This window comes from Mustela nivalis (assembly GCF_964662115.1).
Source record: "Mustela nivalis genome assembly, chromosome: 2".
NCBI lineage: Eukaryota > Metazoa > Chordata > Mammalia > Carnivora > Mustelidae > Mustela > Mustela nivalis.
In genome coordinates, this window is record NC_139021.1 from 160,233,298 (window position 1) to 160,252,918 (window position 19,621).

At 39.8% G+C, this 19,621-nt stretch overlaps 1 protein-coding gene across 11 annotated transcripts in view; it reads left to right on the top strand.

The window, feature by feature from the left end:
- The first annotated feature begins 574 nt into the window (after window positions 1–574).
- BTRC (beta-transducin repeat containing E3 ubiquitin protein ligase) overlaps window positions 575–19,621 on the top strand; it is a 182,793-nt gene continuing 163,746 nt past the window's right edge. For 2 of the 11 annotated variants that reach the window (XM_082722412.1, XM_082722413.1), the window contains exon 1: window positions 584–802. In XM_082722412.1, the coding sequence (XP_082578538.1) occupies window positions 755–802 (48 nt within the window). In that variant the 5' untranslated portion in view covers window positions 584–754. Of the gene's footprint in view, window positions 803–882; window positions 1,215–19,621 lie in introns of those variants that run through there. The other 9 variants (XM_082722416.1, XM_082722414.1, XM_082722409.1 and 6 more) reach the window with 9 other exon arrangements.

The window sequence follows — 19,621 nt, forward strand, 5'->3', positions numbered from 1 at the left end:
AAACTGAATACTTACAAGCTTTATATGCTGGATGGCCGTTGTATCCCATCACTGAAGGCCCTTAGTGCAAGGCTTCAGTCCCAGGGTTAGCAGTACCATCCATGTCTTCTGAGCACTAAATACCCAAGAATTTCCTGAGGTAAGTTCTCTTTGGCCCTGACTTCTTGTGGGGGGATAATAAGGTCCTCAGGAGAGTGTGGGAGTGAAAGTTTAGAAGGATCCTGAAATTCTGCATTGGTCTGTGAGGTGCTGCCCGGACCTCTGAGTCCTCTCACAGTTTTTTCCAGTATTTGGGCTACAGGTGAGGCAATGGTCGCCATCTTGCTATCAAATGCCAGGCAAGCAGCCACTGGCGTCGCGCGGTAACCACGGAGACACCCGTGCCTCCTCCCGTTTCTCATCCGTAGAGGCTGCAAACTACGATTCCCATCAGCCGATTTTCTCTACTTGATGGCGAGTTGTCTAGATTTGGCTTTCCGCCACCGCGACCGTGCCGCAGTGAACCGCGGGAATTGCGGTTCGCGTCGAGGCCTCACTTTTTGCCGCCGGAAACTCCAGCACTACAAATCCCGTGAGCCAGCGGGCTCACGCATGTGCACGGAACAGCGGGTCCTCCCTGGCCCCCTGCCGGTGCCTGAGAGGTAAGAGAGGGCGGGGGGAAGGCAGAGGAGGCGGATCCGGGCGCTGCGTTGGCTGCGGCCTGGCACCAAGGGGGCGGCCCCGGCGGAGTGCAGACCCAGTGGCCCCTGTGATTATGGACCCAGCCGAGGCGGTGCTGCAGGAAAAAGCGCTCAAGTTTATGGTGAGGAGAAGGCGCAGGCCGGGGAGCGGTGGAGGTGGTGGCGTTGGCGACGTCGCGGAGGCTCGGGCCTGGGCCGACCGCCCGCCGGAGGAGGGGGCAGCGGGATCCTGGGCCGAGGCCGGCGGCAGGGGCAGCTGAAGGGACGGGACGGGAGCTCTAGGGAGGAGGGAGGGGGTTGCGGAGAGGACTCGGGGGTGGGGGCAACAGCTCCGCCATCTTGTGGATGAGAGGCCAAGTGACAGCGGGAGCTTTATCGGGGAGGGGGCTCTGGGCGGCGCGCGGAGCCCTGGAGGGAAAGCCGGGGCGTGGGGACAGTTACTGAAGAGCCGAGGAAGCCGAGAGGAGAGACGCGGTGAGGTTGCTGGCAGGGCCTTCTCGGTGTCAGGGTTACGGGTAAGGCCCAGTAGAGGAGGTGCGTTCAGGAGTGGGGAAGGGGAGCGCAGGATAGTGGAAGGAGAGGTATAGGGTGGGGGTGGGGGGGGTGTGACGGGCTAGGCGGGATGCAGATGGGATCTAAGGGTGGGGGAGAGAAACGCTGGGCAGGTGGGAGACTTGTAGTTTTGTAGAATGTGGGGGTGGGGTGGGGAGGAGAGGAGATAGCCTTTGCCTTCAGGGTACAATCCCAGTTTGGCCGAACTAATGTTGACAAACTCTGGAAAAGGTAGAGACCTTACTTAGGAGGTTAAGGAGACCTAGTACTATGGTGATAGTCTCTAGAGAAGGAAGGGGGTGTTGACGGTAAGCCAGAATTACAAATGTCAGAAAAGGGATACATACTCTGCTTTGAAAAGAGAGGGTAAATATTGTAGTGAGGACGAAGTGAGGTGATAAAAACCAAGAGGTTGATCTGTCAGGAAAACATGGTACAGGAGCTTGGGGAAAAAATACCTCATAGGGTAAAACAAAAGATAGTGCTAAATAGTAAAGAAAATAAAATATGGGGGGCTTGGTGCTATCACTTTCTTAGAAAGGAAAGGCCATGGAGATTACCATTGCAAGACTCCTAAGAAGTGGTAAGATCCGTGGGGAAATTCAGGAGATAAGGGGAGATTTAAGTAGTGGGGAATAGGAAATGTCAGAATTGGTGGTAATTTACCAGTTTTAGGTTGAAGCCGCAGTATGAACTTGGATTGGAATTTGTTGGGTGTATTTAAATCCTTTGGAGCCTAGTTAACTTTGTATCTGCTTTTCTTTTGCTAGCTTGTTTGGCAAATTTGTGTAGGCTGATATTTGATGCTTTTAATCTGATGCTTCTTGTATATCCTAGGTGTAAAACCAGACTTTGTGGTTACAGCTAAAGAATGATGGAATGCCTAGACTGCTATTTTAACAGGTGGCTTTAGGGATATTGATATTATTTGCAGTGGAGTTTTACTTTTTCAGAAGTAATTGTAACCTGGCACTCCAAATCTCATTTCTTTGATAGTTGTTATTTTGTTTTTGCTTGACAAAATTGCTTTGCCAAAACAAATCTAAATAAACATGGGCATTATTCTAATTGGAATTTTGCTTTAAACTGCCCCACTTAAAAGAATATGTTCAGAGACTGGTCATATTTACTAAAACTTCATTTATTTTGTATCGTGCTTTCAAAGACATCTTAAGTTTGAATGTATCATTAACAAAATCCCATTAGATTTGAAGAAGGTTCTTGAGTTTCTGCCAGTGTTGAAATTCTAAAATATTAAATTTTTTTGGACTTTAGGAGTAAGAAGAAGTTGCTTGATATTTTACATTATTTTACATGGAATAATCTCTATGCTAAATAACTTGTATGACAGCTTCTCGATTTAAGTCAGAAAATTCGCAGCTGCTTATTTTTGTTTTTTTACTTAGAGGTTGACTAAGTCCTAATCTTGATACTTGTGTCAAATTTATGGAATAATGTGATTTATAGATCATAAAGAGGCATTATGAGATCATCTTCTTTACTCCCCATTAGACTTCAGCCTAGGAACATTCTCAGCTACTTGATCTCCACTTTGTACCAGTGAGTTAATGTTTCATAATGGTCTCCTGATTGAGTTAAAGTGACCTGGAGATGGCCATGTAGTAGTTTGCAGTTTTTAGGGCACTACACATTATTAAATGTTGAGTCACTTTCTATAGGAAGAAACCAATTTTTTCTTTGATTTTAGTAATTTTGATTTTTGACCTTGCTTGTTATTTTGGCTACTGCTTGAGAAAAAGACCAACTAGAAGAGGGTCACCAAGAAGGACACCTTAATAACTGAAGCAGAGAATGGAGAGTTAGAGATTTCATATTTTTCAGCTCAGTTAACAGTCTTATTATGAATCTGAGCAAGTTACAACTTGACTTTGGCCCCATTTACCCTGCTATAACATATGTCTTTACTCAGTTTTGAGATAGGAAGTTATTTTATTTGGACTTGTACCAAGTAATTAGTGCACAGTACACAGGGAGGAATGATCCTTTTAATCAAATTGGGATTTTCGTATAGTATTTGGCTTTGTTTTGGCCTTATTCCTTTCCCCAGTTTCAAATTATGAATGGCAGTTTTTGTATAGATGCCCTGATTTCCATGGTTTAAGAAAATGTAAAATTTATTTCAAATGTGAATATGGAATAGATACTGTCTTTCATGAATTTTGCTTATTATAACATTCATGTGGTGCTTTGATTAGGAATTTTACAATAAAATCTTATTACTAAAACTGTTAATTCATAGTTGACCATAGTTCACATATAGTCTAGATTTAAAGTTTACCCTTGGATACTTATGAGAAATAGGCAGAATGTTTAACTTCTAGAAACAAATGATATTAGAGCAGTAGTTCACATTAAGTAACTGTATGCTAATATCTCATTTAGCTTTAGCAGGTCCTCAAGCCTCTTTCTTAACTAATATTTCCTTGGTCAACAAAATTATAATTCAGAAAAGATAAAGAGAAACTGGAAGAAGATCTGAGAAGAGAAATGAAAATGATTGAGGGAATGTAGGCACCATTTTATAAGCAGATATTAAAAAAACACATTTGGGGGATAGAAAGAAGGATGAATTAGAAGTTTATTTTTTAAAACAAACAGGATAAAAAAATCACAGAATATTGGATCTGGGGAAACATTTGAAACTTGGATGAAATAATTTTAGGGCATATAAAATACTTTTTTATAGAATTGATAGATAAATGAGACAGTATAAAAGGTGACTTGCAGTGTAGCAGACCACCGTACAATTTAGTAGTTTAAACAGTTTATTATTTCTCTCAAATTTGTGGTTGACTGATGGTGTTGGCTGGGGTGCTGGTATACATAGCTGGAATGTTTAAAATGGCTGCACTCATGTAGCAGACCACTGGCTAAGAGTTCAGTTAGTCCTAATGGCCTTCATTCCTCCTTTATGTGACCCCCCCACCCCCACCCCCCCAATTCTCCACATGGCCTTTGGATTCACTTAAGCTGAGTGGCTGGATTCTGAGAAGAAGCATTCTAAGAGACAGGAAGTAGAAGACATTCAGCCAGTTCTCTTGCATCCTTGGATTGGAAGTCTGAGAATGTCACTGTTGGCCTAAGACCCTTGAGGCCAGCCCAGAGTCAGAGGGAGGGGAAAAAATCTCTACCTGTAGGCAAGAGGAAGGACACAGGAACAAACAGAGAGGGAAATTGCTGGAGGCCATGCCCTTTTGAGACTGGCTACCAGGGATGCTATTGTAGTTGGGTGTTCATGCCAAAAATACAAATGGGATTAGCCAAATTTGTGAATAACAACATTGGGTTTACTTTGGAAGCATCTCTCTTTTGAGGTTTACTTCTTAAGGTGATCTCCTGCATGACTTGCCTTAATACTGTCACTGCAGAAATAATACTGGGTGAATTAATATGCTTCAGTAACTTTTCTTACTTGCTTGAGAAATGTGTGTATCTAAAAGTGAGAAATTGCATTTTAAAATAAATATTCAGATTTTTCACTTTCTTTGAGTCAGTGAGATTGATTACCGGCTGGTTGGGTGAACATTTGAAACTAGCTCTTGGTTTAAGTTGTCGGAGTTTCTGTGTATCTCTTACCTGTTCTCAATTTAAATTAGCCTTCAGTTTCTTTTCTGGATATTCTTATATAGATATTAAGGTATGAAATTATGAATTAGTGATAATTCTTTGTGCTAATTTTTAAAATTTATTTTTGTAATAGGTGTACATATTATTTGAAGTGAATTATTAGATGAAGAGAAAATTCTGCTTTGAATGATTGTCAGAAATTTTTTTATTGCTAAATTAGAAAGTGAAATTTCAAAAGAAACCACTTATTATTCTATATTATTTGTGTAGTGTTTAAATCCTGAAAGAAAGGAAGCAGATGTGAATTTTTTTCCCTTGCCAAAGGGAGATGGGACAATATGTAAGATCTTGATCATGTATAGAGAAAATTATTTTATGGTAAATGGCATTATAGTAAAAAAGAGCATGAAGAAAGAAAAAAAATCTTTGTGCTATTGAAGTATTTTAAAATTACATCTTTTTTTTTGGAAGATTTTATTTATTTGAGAGCATGCTCTTGAGTGATGGGGGGAGGGGCAGAGGGAGTCAGGAAAACTGGCTCCCTGCTGAGCCTGGAGTCTGACTGAGCCTGGAGCTTGACTGGGGGTGGGGGGTGGCTGGATCCCAGAATCCCAGATCATAACCTGAGCTGAAGGCAGACACTTAACTGACTGAGCCACCTAGGCACCCCAAATCCTATCTATTTTCTAGCAGTATTTTAATATAGCACAGAAAGTGCTTTGTAAGTGTGAATAATATTCATAGAGGATGAAGCAGAAAATATTTACTAATGTTTAACAAGTTGTTCACTATAAAGAAAACTGATTGTTTCACCAGCATCTGTAAATTGGAAATAGAGGAGGGGGGAAAAATATGGAAAAGTTTCACTGGATCTTACTATTTTGTGTTAGTATTAGTATTCCACAAGATTCACCTTGTACTTTGGGACTCTCTAGATAATTCCCCTTACTTTCCCAAAGCCTGATTGAGACAGAGGTAGAACATTTTACGGAGAAGGCTCAGAGATAACAAGTGGATTAAATACGGAGAGTAATGTTGACTTAAGACTGTGATTTGTTCTCCAGATCACTACCGTCATAGTTATTGGATTGCCTTCATATATGGTCAGGATGGGAATGGGAAGTAAGGGAGCAAAAGCCACAGAACCCTGAGACAATTTCTTCCTGCCTAAGATGAACCTTCTGAGTTGAAATTTCCTTCTAAGGTCTTGGTCCTTCCTGAGATTTGGCTCTCCCTTCAGGATTTACTTCCCTTCTTAGCTTGTGATCTTACCAGACCTGGCTCTGTCAATAATGGGCTAACCACTGTAGAAGTGGGAGAGTTGTGTTTTTTTTATTTTTGTTTTTTAAAATATAGTTAGCCATGAGTAGATAACAGCTCCCATTTATTTAGTGTTTACTATGTGCTATTCTGAATTCTTTTTTTTTTTTTTTTTAAGTTTCTTTCCTTTTTTAATCTCTACATTCAGTGTGGGCCTCAAACTCATGACCCCTGAGATCAGGTGATGCATGTTCTTGTGACTGAGTCAGCCTGGTGCCCCTAAATCCTTTTTTTTTTTTTTTTTTTTGCCCCTAAATCCTTTACATGTATTGGGCGCCTGGGTGGCTCAGTGGGTTAAGCTGCTGCCTTCGGCTCAGGTCATGATCTCAGGGTCCTGGGATCGAGTCCCGCATCGGGCTCTCTGCTCGGCAGGGAGCCTGCTTCCTCCTCTCTCTCTCTGCCTGCCTCTCTGCCTACTTGTAATCTCTCTCTGTCAAATAAATAAATAAAATCTTAAAAAAAAAATCCTTTACATGTATTATTTTATCTAATCCTCCCAATAGTAGATTCAGTACTATTGTTACTCCCATTTTCAGACAAGGATATTGATTCCAGAGAGAATAAGTAATTTGTACAAAGTCAGGAGTAAGGAGTCTGACATCAAACCCATGCAGTCTGACCCAGTACCCTGACTTACATTATATTTAATCCTTGAAGAGCAGAGAAACAATGGACTATGGTGGCATATTTCTTTGCAAGTCACATGGTGGCTGGAGTAGAAGAGTTACTTGTCCAGACTTACATGTAGATTTTCTAATCATTTGAATTATTGAGGAAATGGAGTAAGTCTTTATAGTTGTCAGAGTGTCATTGTATCAGTCAGCTGTTGCTAGGTAATAAAACCCACACAGTATTGTGGCATACAATGATAAACATTAATTCTCATAAATATGTGGATTTGCTGCATTTTGGATGGTATAGACTGGACTTAGTTGGGTGACTCTGGACTTGGCTGTTCACTGTTAGATATGATATTCTGGAACTCAGACTAAAGGAATGGTGGCTTAATCAGGCAAAGCTGTTACAACTATACAGCAAAGGCACAAGGGAGCAAGTCCAGTTATTCACGTACCTTTCAGTCATTGGTCCTGTCACACCTGTCAGTATTCCATTAACCAAAGCAAGTCACATGGGCAAGCCCAGAGTCAAAGGACAGGAAAGTATACTCTGCCCATAGAAGGCATGTGGGGAGGGAGTAATTTGTATAATAATGTACTACAGTAACAGTTGTCTATAATATAGTCTAGTATACTTGATTTATAGAACAATGAAATGCTTACTGTGGCAGCTGTTGTGCTTTCATTCTGCTCATTGTTGTGCTGTCCTGACTAGTGTTTCTGACTTTGGTTAGTGAACAACACCCTTGGGTTGGATACTTTTAAAATCACTATTTAATATAGCAGGTAGCCTTGCATCATGTTATGTAAAATTTTTTAAAAAGCTGTAAAGAAACAATTAGATTCTTGACATTAATCCACAGTGATGCCCTGAAAAGTTCATCAATATTACAAGCTATTCTTCTGTCCTTGGGAAGGATAAAGTTGATGTCATTCCAATGACATTTGTAACAGAATTTGAACTATAACAGAATTTGAATCAAGGTCATACATAATGCTCTAACAACTCCCTTGGTAGTTGTAGAGCTCTTAAATCCCTTCTCTGCACCTAAATTTGAGGCTGCAAAGGTATGGTACTGATATTTTCAGATGTGTGGGACAGTCAGGCTTTCACTGAAAAGTCACAGAAACAGACATCCAGGAATTATATAGCACACGGATAATACTTTTGGAACACAGATGCACAAATCCTTGTATTCAGGAACTAACACATCAACACTAATCTATTAATGTGGTTATTTGTTAGATTATGGGTAATATTTCAAAATATTTAACGGCATTTTTTTTTAAAGATTTTATTTATTTATTTGACAGAGAGAAATCACAAGTAGTCGGAGAGGCAGGCAGAGAGAGAGAGGGAAGTAGGCTCCCTGCTGAGCAGAGAGCCCGATGCGATGCGGGACTCGATCCCAGGACCCTGAGATCATGACCTGAGCCGAAGGCAGTCGTCCAACCAACTGAGCCACCCAGGCGCCCTATTTAACGGCATTTGAAAATGTGCTAGTAAACACAATAATATTACTTAGGGTGATTTTTCTTTTCTTTGAATTCTTTTAAGTTTTCTAGATTTTCTACAGTGAGTATGTATTGTTTTTAGTCAGAAAAATTTAAATTTAGTATACTGAGTGCATATATTTATAAAATAAGTACCCCAAATGAAGACATTCGTTTGATCATGGATTGCAGTGTAGCCAAGCTCATCTTCTTTTTCTTCTTTTTTTAAAAAAATTTTTATTTATTTATTTAACACAGAGAGAGATCAGAGGTAGGCAGAGAAGCAGGCAGAGAGAGAAGGGAAAGCAGGCTTCTTGCTGAGCAGAAAGCCCGATATGGGGCTTGATCCCAGGACCCCGAGATCATGACCTGAGCCGAAGGCAGAGGCTTAACCCACTGTGCCACCCAGGCGCCCCCAAGCTCATTTTCTTAACTGGAAAATGGGCAATTGTTAGTCTTACCTACTTGAATAGGTTCTCTTTTTTTACCCTTCTGAGTTTATTTTAGTTATTTATTTTTAAAAAAGATTTTATTTATTTATTTGATAGAGAGAGAGTACAAGCAGGGGGAACAGCAGAGGGAGAGGGAGAAGCAGGCTCCCCACTGAGCAGTGAGCTGGTGCAGGACTCGATCCCAGGACCCCAGGATCATGACCTGAGCCAAAGGCAGTAGCTTAACCAACTGAGCCACCCACCTGCCCCTCAGCTCATTTAAAATTGTAAATTGCCATGTATAATATGTTAATTGATAACTTATACCATTAAACTCCTATATGTATCCAAGGTTTTCATTGGAAATTTAGGACTGTATGTTCTAGATTGTGCTGGAGCACTGCATTTTCCTTTTAAATATTACTTGGCAAAATCACTGGGTTGACAGCTGAAAATGAGGCCATGATAATTGGCATGTAACGTGATTTGATAAAAATGTGAACATAAACTGAGTTGCAAAACATTGTGTTATATGTGGAGGGGTGGTTATGGGAGTAGGAGGTGATGAAGATACAAAATTAAATAAAACTGTCTCTTCTAGAACTTCACAATCTATTGAGAAGATAGGAATTTATAATATTTTTTAAGTCATACCAGTAAGTGCCAGAATAGAGGCAGAAGTGCTGTAGAAGTTAACAGAAGGGAAATTAGTTTTAACTGGAGAGATCTTTGGACACTTTGTGGAAGAAGAAAGTTTCATACTGGATTTTGTAGAATAGATAGGTTTTGATAGACTTGTTTTTGAGGTGGGCACTTTCAGGAAGAGGGAGTAGTTTGGGTAGAGGCCAGAAGATCAAGAGATCGGCAGGCATGGGTTGAGTAGACAGGTACAACATGAACATAAGGGGGCATAACAGACAAGAAAGAAAAGAAAGAGTGAGGAATGGGGAGTTTGGACTGAATCCAGTTTGTATGGAAAAATAATATTCTGGTGTACTTTGTGGATATATCTATCTATGTAAGCCTTTTAGAGAAGCAATTATACAAAAAGGTGTACAAGTCTAAGTATATAGCTCATTAAAATTTCACCTAGTGATCATTTCTGTGTAAACATTATCTAATATCTGTAGGTTAGTTTTATTTGTATTTAGCCTCGTATATGGAATCATTCCAGCATACATACTTCAGTGTCTGGCTTCTTTTGTTCTACATTGTTTGTGGGATGATACATTCAGGTTGTTTTGTTGGGTGTAGTTATGTTCATTCTCGTTGCTATGTAGTATTCCAATGTGTGAATATATTTAATATTTTTAGCCATTCTATTGTTTTTATTTTTTTGAGGTTTTATTTATTTATTTGACAGAGAGAGATCACAAGTAGGTAGAGAGGCAGGCAGAGAGAGAGGAAGGGAAGTAGGCTCCCTGCTGAGCAGAGAGCCAGATGCGGGGCTCGATCCCAGGACCCTGGGATCATGATCTGAGCTGAAGACAAAGGCTTTAACCCACTGAGCCACCCAGGCGCCCCTAGCCGTTCTGTTGTTGATGGACATTTGGGTTATTTCCAGTTTTTGGCTACTGTGAATTGTGCTGTTATGAATAATCACTTTCCCATTTTACACTTCCTGCAGCAGCATGTGGGAGCTCCAGTTGCTGCATGTTGTTTTAACACTCACTTGATACTGTCTGCCTTTTTCAGTTTAGCCAGACTAGTAGATGAATCGTACTGTCTTGCTGCTTTAATTTGCATTTCCTTAGTGACCATTGTAATCAAGCACCTTTTTGGGTTTATTGGCTATTTATTTATTTGAGAGTGGGAGGAGGTGGAGTGGAGGGAGGAAGAGGGAAAGAGAATCCTAAGCAGACTCCACAGCCGGACGTGGGGCTCTTATTTTACAACCCTGACTGAGATCATGACCTGTATTAGCTCTTTAAATGTACTCTATTGTGAGGTGTCAATTTAAGCCTTGGTCACTTTTTTTTAATTGGATTGTCTGCCTTTTTAAAATAAATTGATTTGTTCCTTATATTCTGAAAAATACAAATCTTTCATCAAGGATACGGTGTCTTTGTAGGAACAGAAATGTTTTGTTTCAGAATTTCATTTGAGAAATCAGTAAAAAATGTCACAAGGTTTTGTACTACTTACATAGTATTCACAGGATTAACAAGGTTTTTTCCCTCTATATACAAATAGTTTTAAAAGAATAATTGCAATTGATGCCATCATTTTGTAAAAGAGCTCTCTAATGCCACAAAAGTAGCAAGGATATAATCTCAGAATAAAAGAAACTCTTTGGGATAGAGAGAGTAAGCAAGCACCTTCTGCCCACCAATCCCAAGTACCAGTGAATTTGTTATATTACATGGGGAATTAAGGTAGCAGATAGAATCAAGGTTGCTAATCAGCTCACTTTAAAATAGAGAGTTTATCCTGGATTATTTGTGTTGGGCCCAGTGTTAATCACAAGAGACCCTCAAGGTGTAAGAGGAAGGCAGAACAGGTCAGAGTGATGCCATGTGAGAGCTCAGTCCGCTGTTGGTGTCTTTGAAAATGGGAGAAGAGATATGAGCTAAGGAATGTGAGAATCCTCTAGAAGCTCGAAAGGACATGCTAGAGCCTCCAGAATAGAACGCAGTCCCACCAACAACCTTGATTTTTGTCTCAGTGAGAGCAATTTCAGACTTCTGAACTACAGAACTATAAAATAATAATTTATGTTCTTTTAAGCCACTAAATATTTGTTAATTTGTTACAGCAGCCAGGGAAAACTAATAATCTTTCTCAAGAGAAAATAGTTACACCTAATTGGAGTGTGTATATTGATAAACACACACACACACACACACACACACACACACACACACACACACAAAATATCAGTATCTTTATTTTTAGTGTTTGGTAACCACCAGTGCAGTCCTTTTACTCTGAATTAATCTCAGAATTACAGAAGAGTTCTAGGTAAAACACAAATGATATTTTTTCCTGAATCATTTGAGTATAAGTTGTCACATCACCAAATGCTTCAGTGTGTATTTTCTACAAATAGACCACATTCTACATAACAATAATACAACCTTCAAAATTCAGAAATTGACATACAGTACAATAACATATCTAACCCCAGACCCCATTTAGATTTTGCCAGTTGTTCCAGTAATGTTCTTTGTAGCAAAAGGATCAAACCCAGAATCATGCATTGAATTTAGTTGTCATGTCTCTTTAGTCTCCTTCAGGGTAGAACAGTTCATTAATTTTTCTTTGACTCTTGTGACTATGGCACTTTTGAGCATTATAGGCCATTTTGTAGAATGGTCCCTCAGTTTGGGTTTATCTGATTCTTCCTCATGATTGGATCCAGGTTATGTATTTTTGGCAGAAGTACCACAGAAGTGGTGCTGTAGTTTTACTCCTTGCCTCCTATTAGGTGACACGTGATTTTTTATTTGTCTTACAGTTTTGTTTACTTGATTAAGGTGGTATCTGCCAGTTTATTCTTTTAAAATATGTTATTTTTGTAATAAATATTTTATGGAAAGGTTCTTTGAAACCAGGTAACTATCCTATTCTCCATCAGACTTTCAATCTGTAATAATAGAATGGGCTTATGAATTCCTGTTTTATTTGATGGGCTATAATCCAATACTGTCATTTATTTTGATGCTTAAATTGTTCCCTCTTTGGTCAGTACTTTCTTTCTCTTTTTTTTTAATTTTAAAGATTTTATTTATTTATTTGACACACAGAGATCCCAAGTAGGCAGAGAGGCAGGCAGAGAGAGGAGGAAGCAGGCTCCCCGCTGAGCGGAGAGCCCGATGCAGGGCTCGATCCCAGGACCCTGGGATCATGACCTGAGCCGAAGGCAGAGGCTTTAACCCACTGAGCCACCCAGGCACCCCTTGAAAAGTATTTGAAGCTGCTTCATATTTTTTTAAACATTTAAAAAAAGTTTTTTTTTTTTTAAAGATTTTATTTATTTATTTGACAGAGAGAGATCACAAGTAGGCAGAGAGGCAGGCAGAGGGAGAGGAGGAAGCAGGCTCCCCGCTGAGCAGAGAGCTGGATGCGGGACTCGATCCCAAGACCCTGAGATCATGACCTGAGCCGAAGGCAGCGGCTTAACCCACTGAGCCACCCAGGTGCCCCTAAAAAAAGTTTTTAAAAGAGTTTATTTATTTATTTGACACACAGAGATCACAAGTAGGCAGAGAGGCAGGCGGAGAGAGGGTGAAGCAGGCTCCCTGCTGAGCAGAGAGTCCAGTGCAGGACTCGATCCCAGAACCCTGAGATCATGACCCAAGTGAGCCAAAGGCAGAAGCTTAACCCACTGAACCATTCTCAGTAGAGAATGATATTTAGAAGCTAAGATCTGGGTGTTTGGTGTGCTTATTGCTATTGGGGTGTCACTGCTCCCAGGTTCTCTCACTGGACAGAGGTAGGGAATATATGTATGTGTAAACATGCACGCATGCATTATATCACTATTATAATTTTATCTATATATTTATATAAAACTGTGAGTTCACACTGATCTCTCCAGTTCTAGTCTCACACCAAGGGTTCATTCAGTAATTTCCTTTCTGTAATTATAACTCCCTTTTCTGACAGTAACTTGGTTCTCATCATCCTCAACATATTTTATTAATCAGCTTCCTTGTATGTGACCAGTCTTTACTATTACTGCTGTTTCTGACATCTACCACATAGATGCCATCCTCACCTTACCCAGGCTCCAAAATCCACTATCAGGCTGCTGCCCCTGCTCTCTGTTTGAACATCTTTCTCACCTAAGGATCTGATGCCTTGCACTAGGTTGCTCTTCTCAGTCCATTTGGACCCTAACACTCTGTGCAGGACTGCGAAGGCTGCCATATTCCCGTATGGATTTTTTTTTTTTTTTTTTTTTTATCCTGCTAGGGCTCTGACCTGCAGGATCAGATCACTGCTGATTCTACCACCCCATCTTGTGTAGACCCTGTTTTGCTTGGCCCTAGCTAAACTGAAGACATTTTTTATCTTGAAAAGCTCAAACTCCATACCTGTTGAACAACAACTTTGTTTCCCTCTCCCCTGAGCCCCTGACAACCACCATTCTACTTTGTTTCTATGAATATGGCTACTCTAGATACCTTATAAGTGGGATCATACAGTATTTGTCTTTTTGTGAATGGCTTATTTTTCTTAGCACAATGTTCTCAAGGTTCATCCATGTTGTAATGTGTCAGAATTTCCTTCCTTTTTGAGGCTGAATAATATTCTGCCATATTTAAACATCACATTTTGTTTGTCCATTAATATCTTGCCAGACACTTGGGATCCTTCTACCTTTTGGCAGTTGTGAATAATGCTATTACTACAAGTCTACAGATATCTCAAGACCCTGACAAGCTTTATTGTTTGACCTGGGATCTATAGTTTATCTGGAATTAATTAGTTAACATTTGGTGTGAGGTAGAGGACAGAATTCAGTTTTTGTTTTTTAAGTCCAGTTGATCCAATGTCATTTATTGAAAAGATTATTCTTTGTCACATTGCAGGGTCACTTTTGTCATGTATGAATTCAGGAATTCATACTATCTGTCTATATGTGTGTGTGGGCCTGTTTCTAGGACCCTGTTCTGTTTCATTGTTTTGTTTATTCTTGGGCCAATATCATACTTTCAAAATATATTTGCATACTAGTTCTTAATATTTGATAGTATATGCCCTTCAGCTACCCATCCCCCTCAGGATTGCATTGGCTGTTCTTGGCCCTTTGCATTTCCATATATATTAGAATCTGCGTGTTAATGTCCATGAAACATGCTGCTATGGTTTTTATTGACATTGCATTGCATTTCTATATAAGTTTGGGTAGAATTGAGATTGTAACACTACTGAGTTCTACAATCCATGAAAATGGTATATCTTTCCATTTATTTGAGTCTTTAATTTCTCTGTGTAGAGGTCTTTGTACGTTTTTTGTTAGATTAATTCCTGGTTATTTGGTGTTTTTAGATGCTGGGGTTTTATTTTAGATGCTATTTTTGAAATTTAATTTTCTTTTTTTTTTTTTTTAAGATTTTATTTATTTATTTGACAGAGAGAGATCACAAGTAGACAGAGAGGCAGGCAGAGAGAGAGAGAGGGAAGCAGGCTCCCTGCTGAGCAGAGAGCCCGATGTGGGACTCCATCCCAGGACTCTGAGATCACGACCTGAGCCGAAGGCAGCGGCTTAACCCACTGAGCCACCCAGGTGCCCTGAAATTTAATTTTCTATTTGTTGTTCATTGTTCAGAGGTTTTCTGTCTGAGGTCCCTGGCCCCCATTCAAGATATAAATGCTTGCAAGTGCTCTTTTGTGAAAGGTCTCTAATTTACATCTGAATCTGATTCCCACTGAGGGCAGTAGCAATAAAGATTAAAGACCACTCTAAGGTTCCCCTTAGTGTAGATTGGACTAGGGAGGGCGGAATAGACAGAGGCAAAGTGACCATGTAAAGGCAGTATAATAGTCCGGGCAAGAATCCATGTGGGCTTGAGCTAGGGCAGTAAGTATGGAAAGAAGGAAATATATTTAAGGAATATTCTCAAAATAGAGTGAATAAGGTTTGTTTGGAGTAGAGTAGGAGAAATAAAGAAAGAGAAGAATAAAAAAGGTGTCAGGCATGATTTGTGGCAATTAGCTAGAGGGAAGGTTGTTGTAGTATAGGGAAGTGAGTATTTGGTGGGTAAAGATGTTGGAATAGTCCCTAATTTTAACAAGGAAACTAAATTTAAGATATGTTCAAGTAGATAAAAATGGGCATAATGATACACTATTAAGGAATTTGCCTTGGAATTTGGGAGGTGAAAAGCTGAGTGAAAGGAATTTGTTGTATATTATTCCATACTTTTCTGTGTAAGTACCCATAATAACAGGTTAAAAGAGAAAGATTTGGGTTCCTGGATGGCTCATTTGGTTGTGACTGCCTTCGGTCAGTTAAGTGACTGCAGGTCATGACCCTGTGGTCCTGGGATCCAGTCCCATATCAGGCTCCCTGCTTAGCAGGGAGTTCTGCTTCTCCCTCTGACCTTCCCCCTCTCAGGCTCTCTCTCTCTCTCTCTCTCTCAAATAAATAAATAAATAAATAAAATCTTTAAAAAAAAAAAAAAGAAAGAAAGATTTATCCACATAGTAGGTGGGCCAAATTGAAGTTATCTGGACAACTCCACTCCACTTCCTATGTGATAGAAAAATCAGGATTCTTCTAAACATTGTGTTTGGTGTTTGAGTAATTTCATGATCACTGTCTCATACTGGGGACATTGTTTTATCGGGATAAGCCAGATAAGGAAGCACAAAGCTACAGAGGCCTTTCATGCTAGCTGAGGTAGGCTAAGCGCTTGGATGTGCCTTGAAGTTAAGGAGAGGAAATTTAGCTAGGCAGATGGAATATGGCATCTATTGGCAACTTGACCAGATTTGTGGACTCAGAAGTTTAGCAAGGGCAGGATATTCTTTCTGGGGGAGAATAATAACAAGGAATCTGGGTGCAGATATTTTGTGGACATCCAGATAGGCAGACAGCATGAGTAAGTACTGAAAACAGGTAGAAAGGACCCTGATTATAAAGTCTGGGATCAGAAGTCAAACTGCAATACCCAGCAAGGAACTGAAGAATTAATTAATTAGTTCATTTATTCATTAGTGCCCACTGTAATTGTCTTATGCCTTACTATGCATAAGAATTATTTGGAGGGGGGTGCCTTGGTTGCTCAGTGTGTTAAGCAGCTGCCTTCAGCTCAGGTCAGGATCCCAGAGTCTTGGGATCAAGCCTCACACTGGGCTCCTTGCTCAGCAGGAAGCCTGCTTCTCCCTCTGCCTGCCTTGCTCCCTGCTTATGCTCACTGTTGCACGTGCGTGCGCTCTCTCTCTCTGACAAATAAGTATTATCTTTAATTTATTTGGAGAGAATGTTAAAATACAGTACAGATTCTCAGCTCTTCTCCCTGCAGTTAATTTGGTAGGTCTCAAGAATCTGCGTGTTTAACAAGCATCTCAGAGTTTCTGATGCAGATATTTCTCAGATTAGGTTTAACAAAATGTCTAGTCCACTGTGTCCTGGCCGGTGTACCAACGAAGAGGGAGTGAGGGAATATTGTGGCTAGAACCAAAGTAAAAGGTGAAGCCTTATATGTGGGGAACATAGCAGGAAGGAACTGAGCTAACTGAAATCAGGAGTGAAGGCAGGGGCTAATCATTTTGTAATACAATATATGTGTACCAAAGCAACATATTGTAAACCTTACATTTGCACAGTTTTATATGCCAGTTATATCTCAGTAAAGCTGGGGGAAAAGAGTGAAGGCAGAATGATACAAATGTCATGGCAGAGGCTTGGAATCTCTTAGAATTCTAATGGAATAGTAGTAGGTTTCTTTTTTTTCTTTTTTAAGATTTTATTTATTTGACAGACGTTGACAGACGTAGATCACAAGTAGGCAGAGAGGCAGGCAGAGAGAGGTTGGGGGGGGGGGGGAGCAGGCACCCTGCTGAGCAGAGAGCCCAATGTGGGGCTTGATCCCAGGATCCTGGAATCATGACTTGAGCCGAAGGCAGAGGCTTTAGCCCACTGAGCCACCCAGTCGCCCCAGTAGTAGGTTTCTAAAAATAATTTACTTCTGGGGCTGTTTGCAGCTGGAGAAATTGGTGAGCTGTGGGAGCAGAAAAATAAGCAAGATATGCCATTTATAAGAGGTGTGTCTGGTAGAACAATAGCAGAATCCCAAAATATGGACATATATGTTAAAATTACATCATAGTACAACTTGTGTTCCATCCTGTGAAATGAAAATGTTGTGGATAGTTCTGATGTTACTTGTTAATTGTTAATATGGTAATTGTTAATATTTTAATTATAATTGTTAATGTTTTATGACCCTATCACATATTTGAAAATAAATGACAGCGGACTACCTCACCGGTTGTTTTTTTGTTTTTAAGGGTTTATTTATTTTAGAAATCCAGAGAGTGTGGGCACAGAAGTTGGAGGAGGGCAGAAGGAGAGGGAGAGACAGAATCTTCAGCAAACTCCCAGCTGAGCAGCAAGCCTGATGCAGGGCTCGATTTCACTACCCTGAGATGGTGATCTAAGCTGAAATCAAGAGTCAGATGCTTAACCAACTGAGCCACGTAGGTGCCCCACACCAGATGTATAGAGGTCTTAAGTAGAATTAATGTCAAGGAGCAAGTTTTGAGGAATCAAGTGTTGCTCAGAGGAACAAGGCATAACTAAGTGGGAGGGAGATTTATGAGGAGAGTGTACTCTCTGGTATAATTACATACATTGGAGGTCTTTTGAGCAAGGGCTTCAGCCTGACCTCAAGTGACAGCCACATAGCCACAGGCTGTCTTGATAGTTAGAAATATTCTCTGAAAAGGTCTTTTTATCCCCATGCCTTGGATGGTCATTACCATCCCCCACAGCATCTAAGACTGGGCGCCTGGGTGACTCAGTGGGTTAAGCCTCTGCCTTCAGCTCGGGTCATGATCTTGGGGTCCTGGGGTCAAGCCCTGTGTCAGGCTCTCTGCTCAACAGGGAGCCTGATTCCTCTTCTCTCTGTGCCTGCCTCTCTGCTTACTTGTGATCTCTCTCTCTCTCTGGGTCAAATAAATAAATAAATAATTTAAGAAAATAGAGGAAGACATAATCTAATCTAACTAAATGAGGTAAATGTGATGGTTCTTTCTAGGCCATAAGGATATGATGGTGGTGGTACTTTTACAACAAAAATCTAACACAGAATAATTCACATAGACTTTCAAGTTTTATTGAATAGGCATTCTGCCGCTATTCCATTTTACTTTTTAAGCATATATTTATTCATACCTGCTATGTGCAAGTTCAAAAAATTTTTTATTAACATCCAGTAAAATTGGGTTTTTTTTAGTGTATAGGTCTCAGAATTTTAATACTGTATAGATTTATGTAACAACCACCACGGTCAGGATACAGAACAGTCATTACCCCTCCCCAAACTCCCTTATACTGTATTTCCTCCACCCCATCTCTAATTTCTAGGAACTGATTTATTTTTCCTTATTTTGGTTTTATCTTTTTGAGAATGTCACAAATGGTATCATACAATATATAATCTTTTGCTTTTGGCTTCTTTCACAATGCTCTTGAGATAGATTCGTCCAAGCTGTTGCATATATCACTATCCCATTCCTTTTTATTGCTTAATAGTATTCCATTGTATGGATTGTACCATATTTTGTTTATCCATTCACCTGTTGAAGGACATGTGGGTTGTGTTTGGTTTTTGGTGACTCTAAATAGGGCTGCTATGTATAGGTTTTGTGTGAATGTAAATTTTTTTTCTGTGGGGTAAATACCCAGGAGGAGAATTGCTGGGTCATATGGTAAGCATATGTTTAATTTTATAAGAAACTGCCAAACTATTTCCAAGCATGACTGTATCATTTTTTTAAATTGAAGAATGATTGACATAAAATTTTATATTAGTTTCAGGTATACAACATAGTGGTTTGTTATTTAATAAATTACAATGTGGTCAGCACAATAAGTCTAATTGCAGTTCACAATACAAAGCTGTTCTACAGTGACTGTATTCCCTATGCTATACATACATCTCTGTGCCTTTTTTATTTTATAACTAGAAGATTGTACCTCTTAATCCCCCTACCCTACTGCATCTGGCTATACCATTTTGCATTGGCACAAGCAATATATGAAAGTTCTGGTTGCTCACTGTTTTTTATGTTAGCCATTTAGATAGGTATATAGTAATATATTATTGTGGTTTTAATTTGCATTTCCCTAATGTATGCCCCAGTTCTTCTTGATGATTTTATCTGTTGGGAATCAAACACAAAATACAGTCCTCATCAGAAGAATCAGAGGAATGACCATTAGAATATGCCTTAAATTTAGTGTTCTATGGAAGATGTTCTA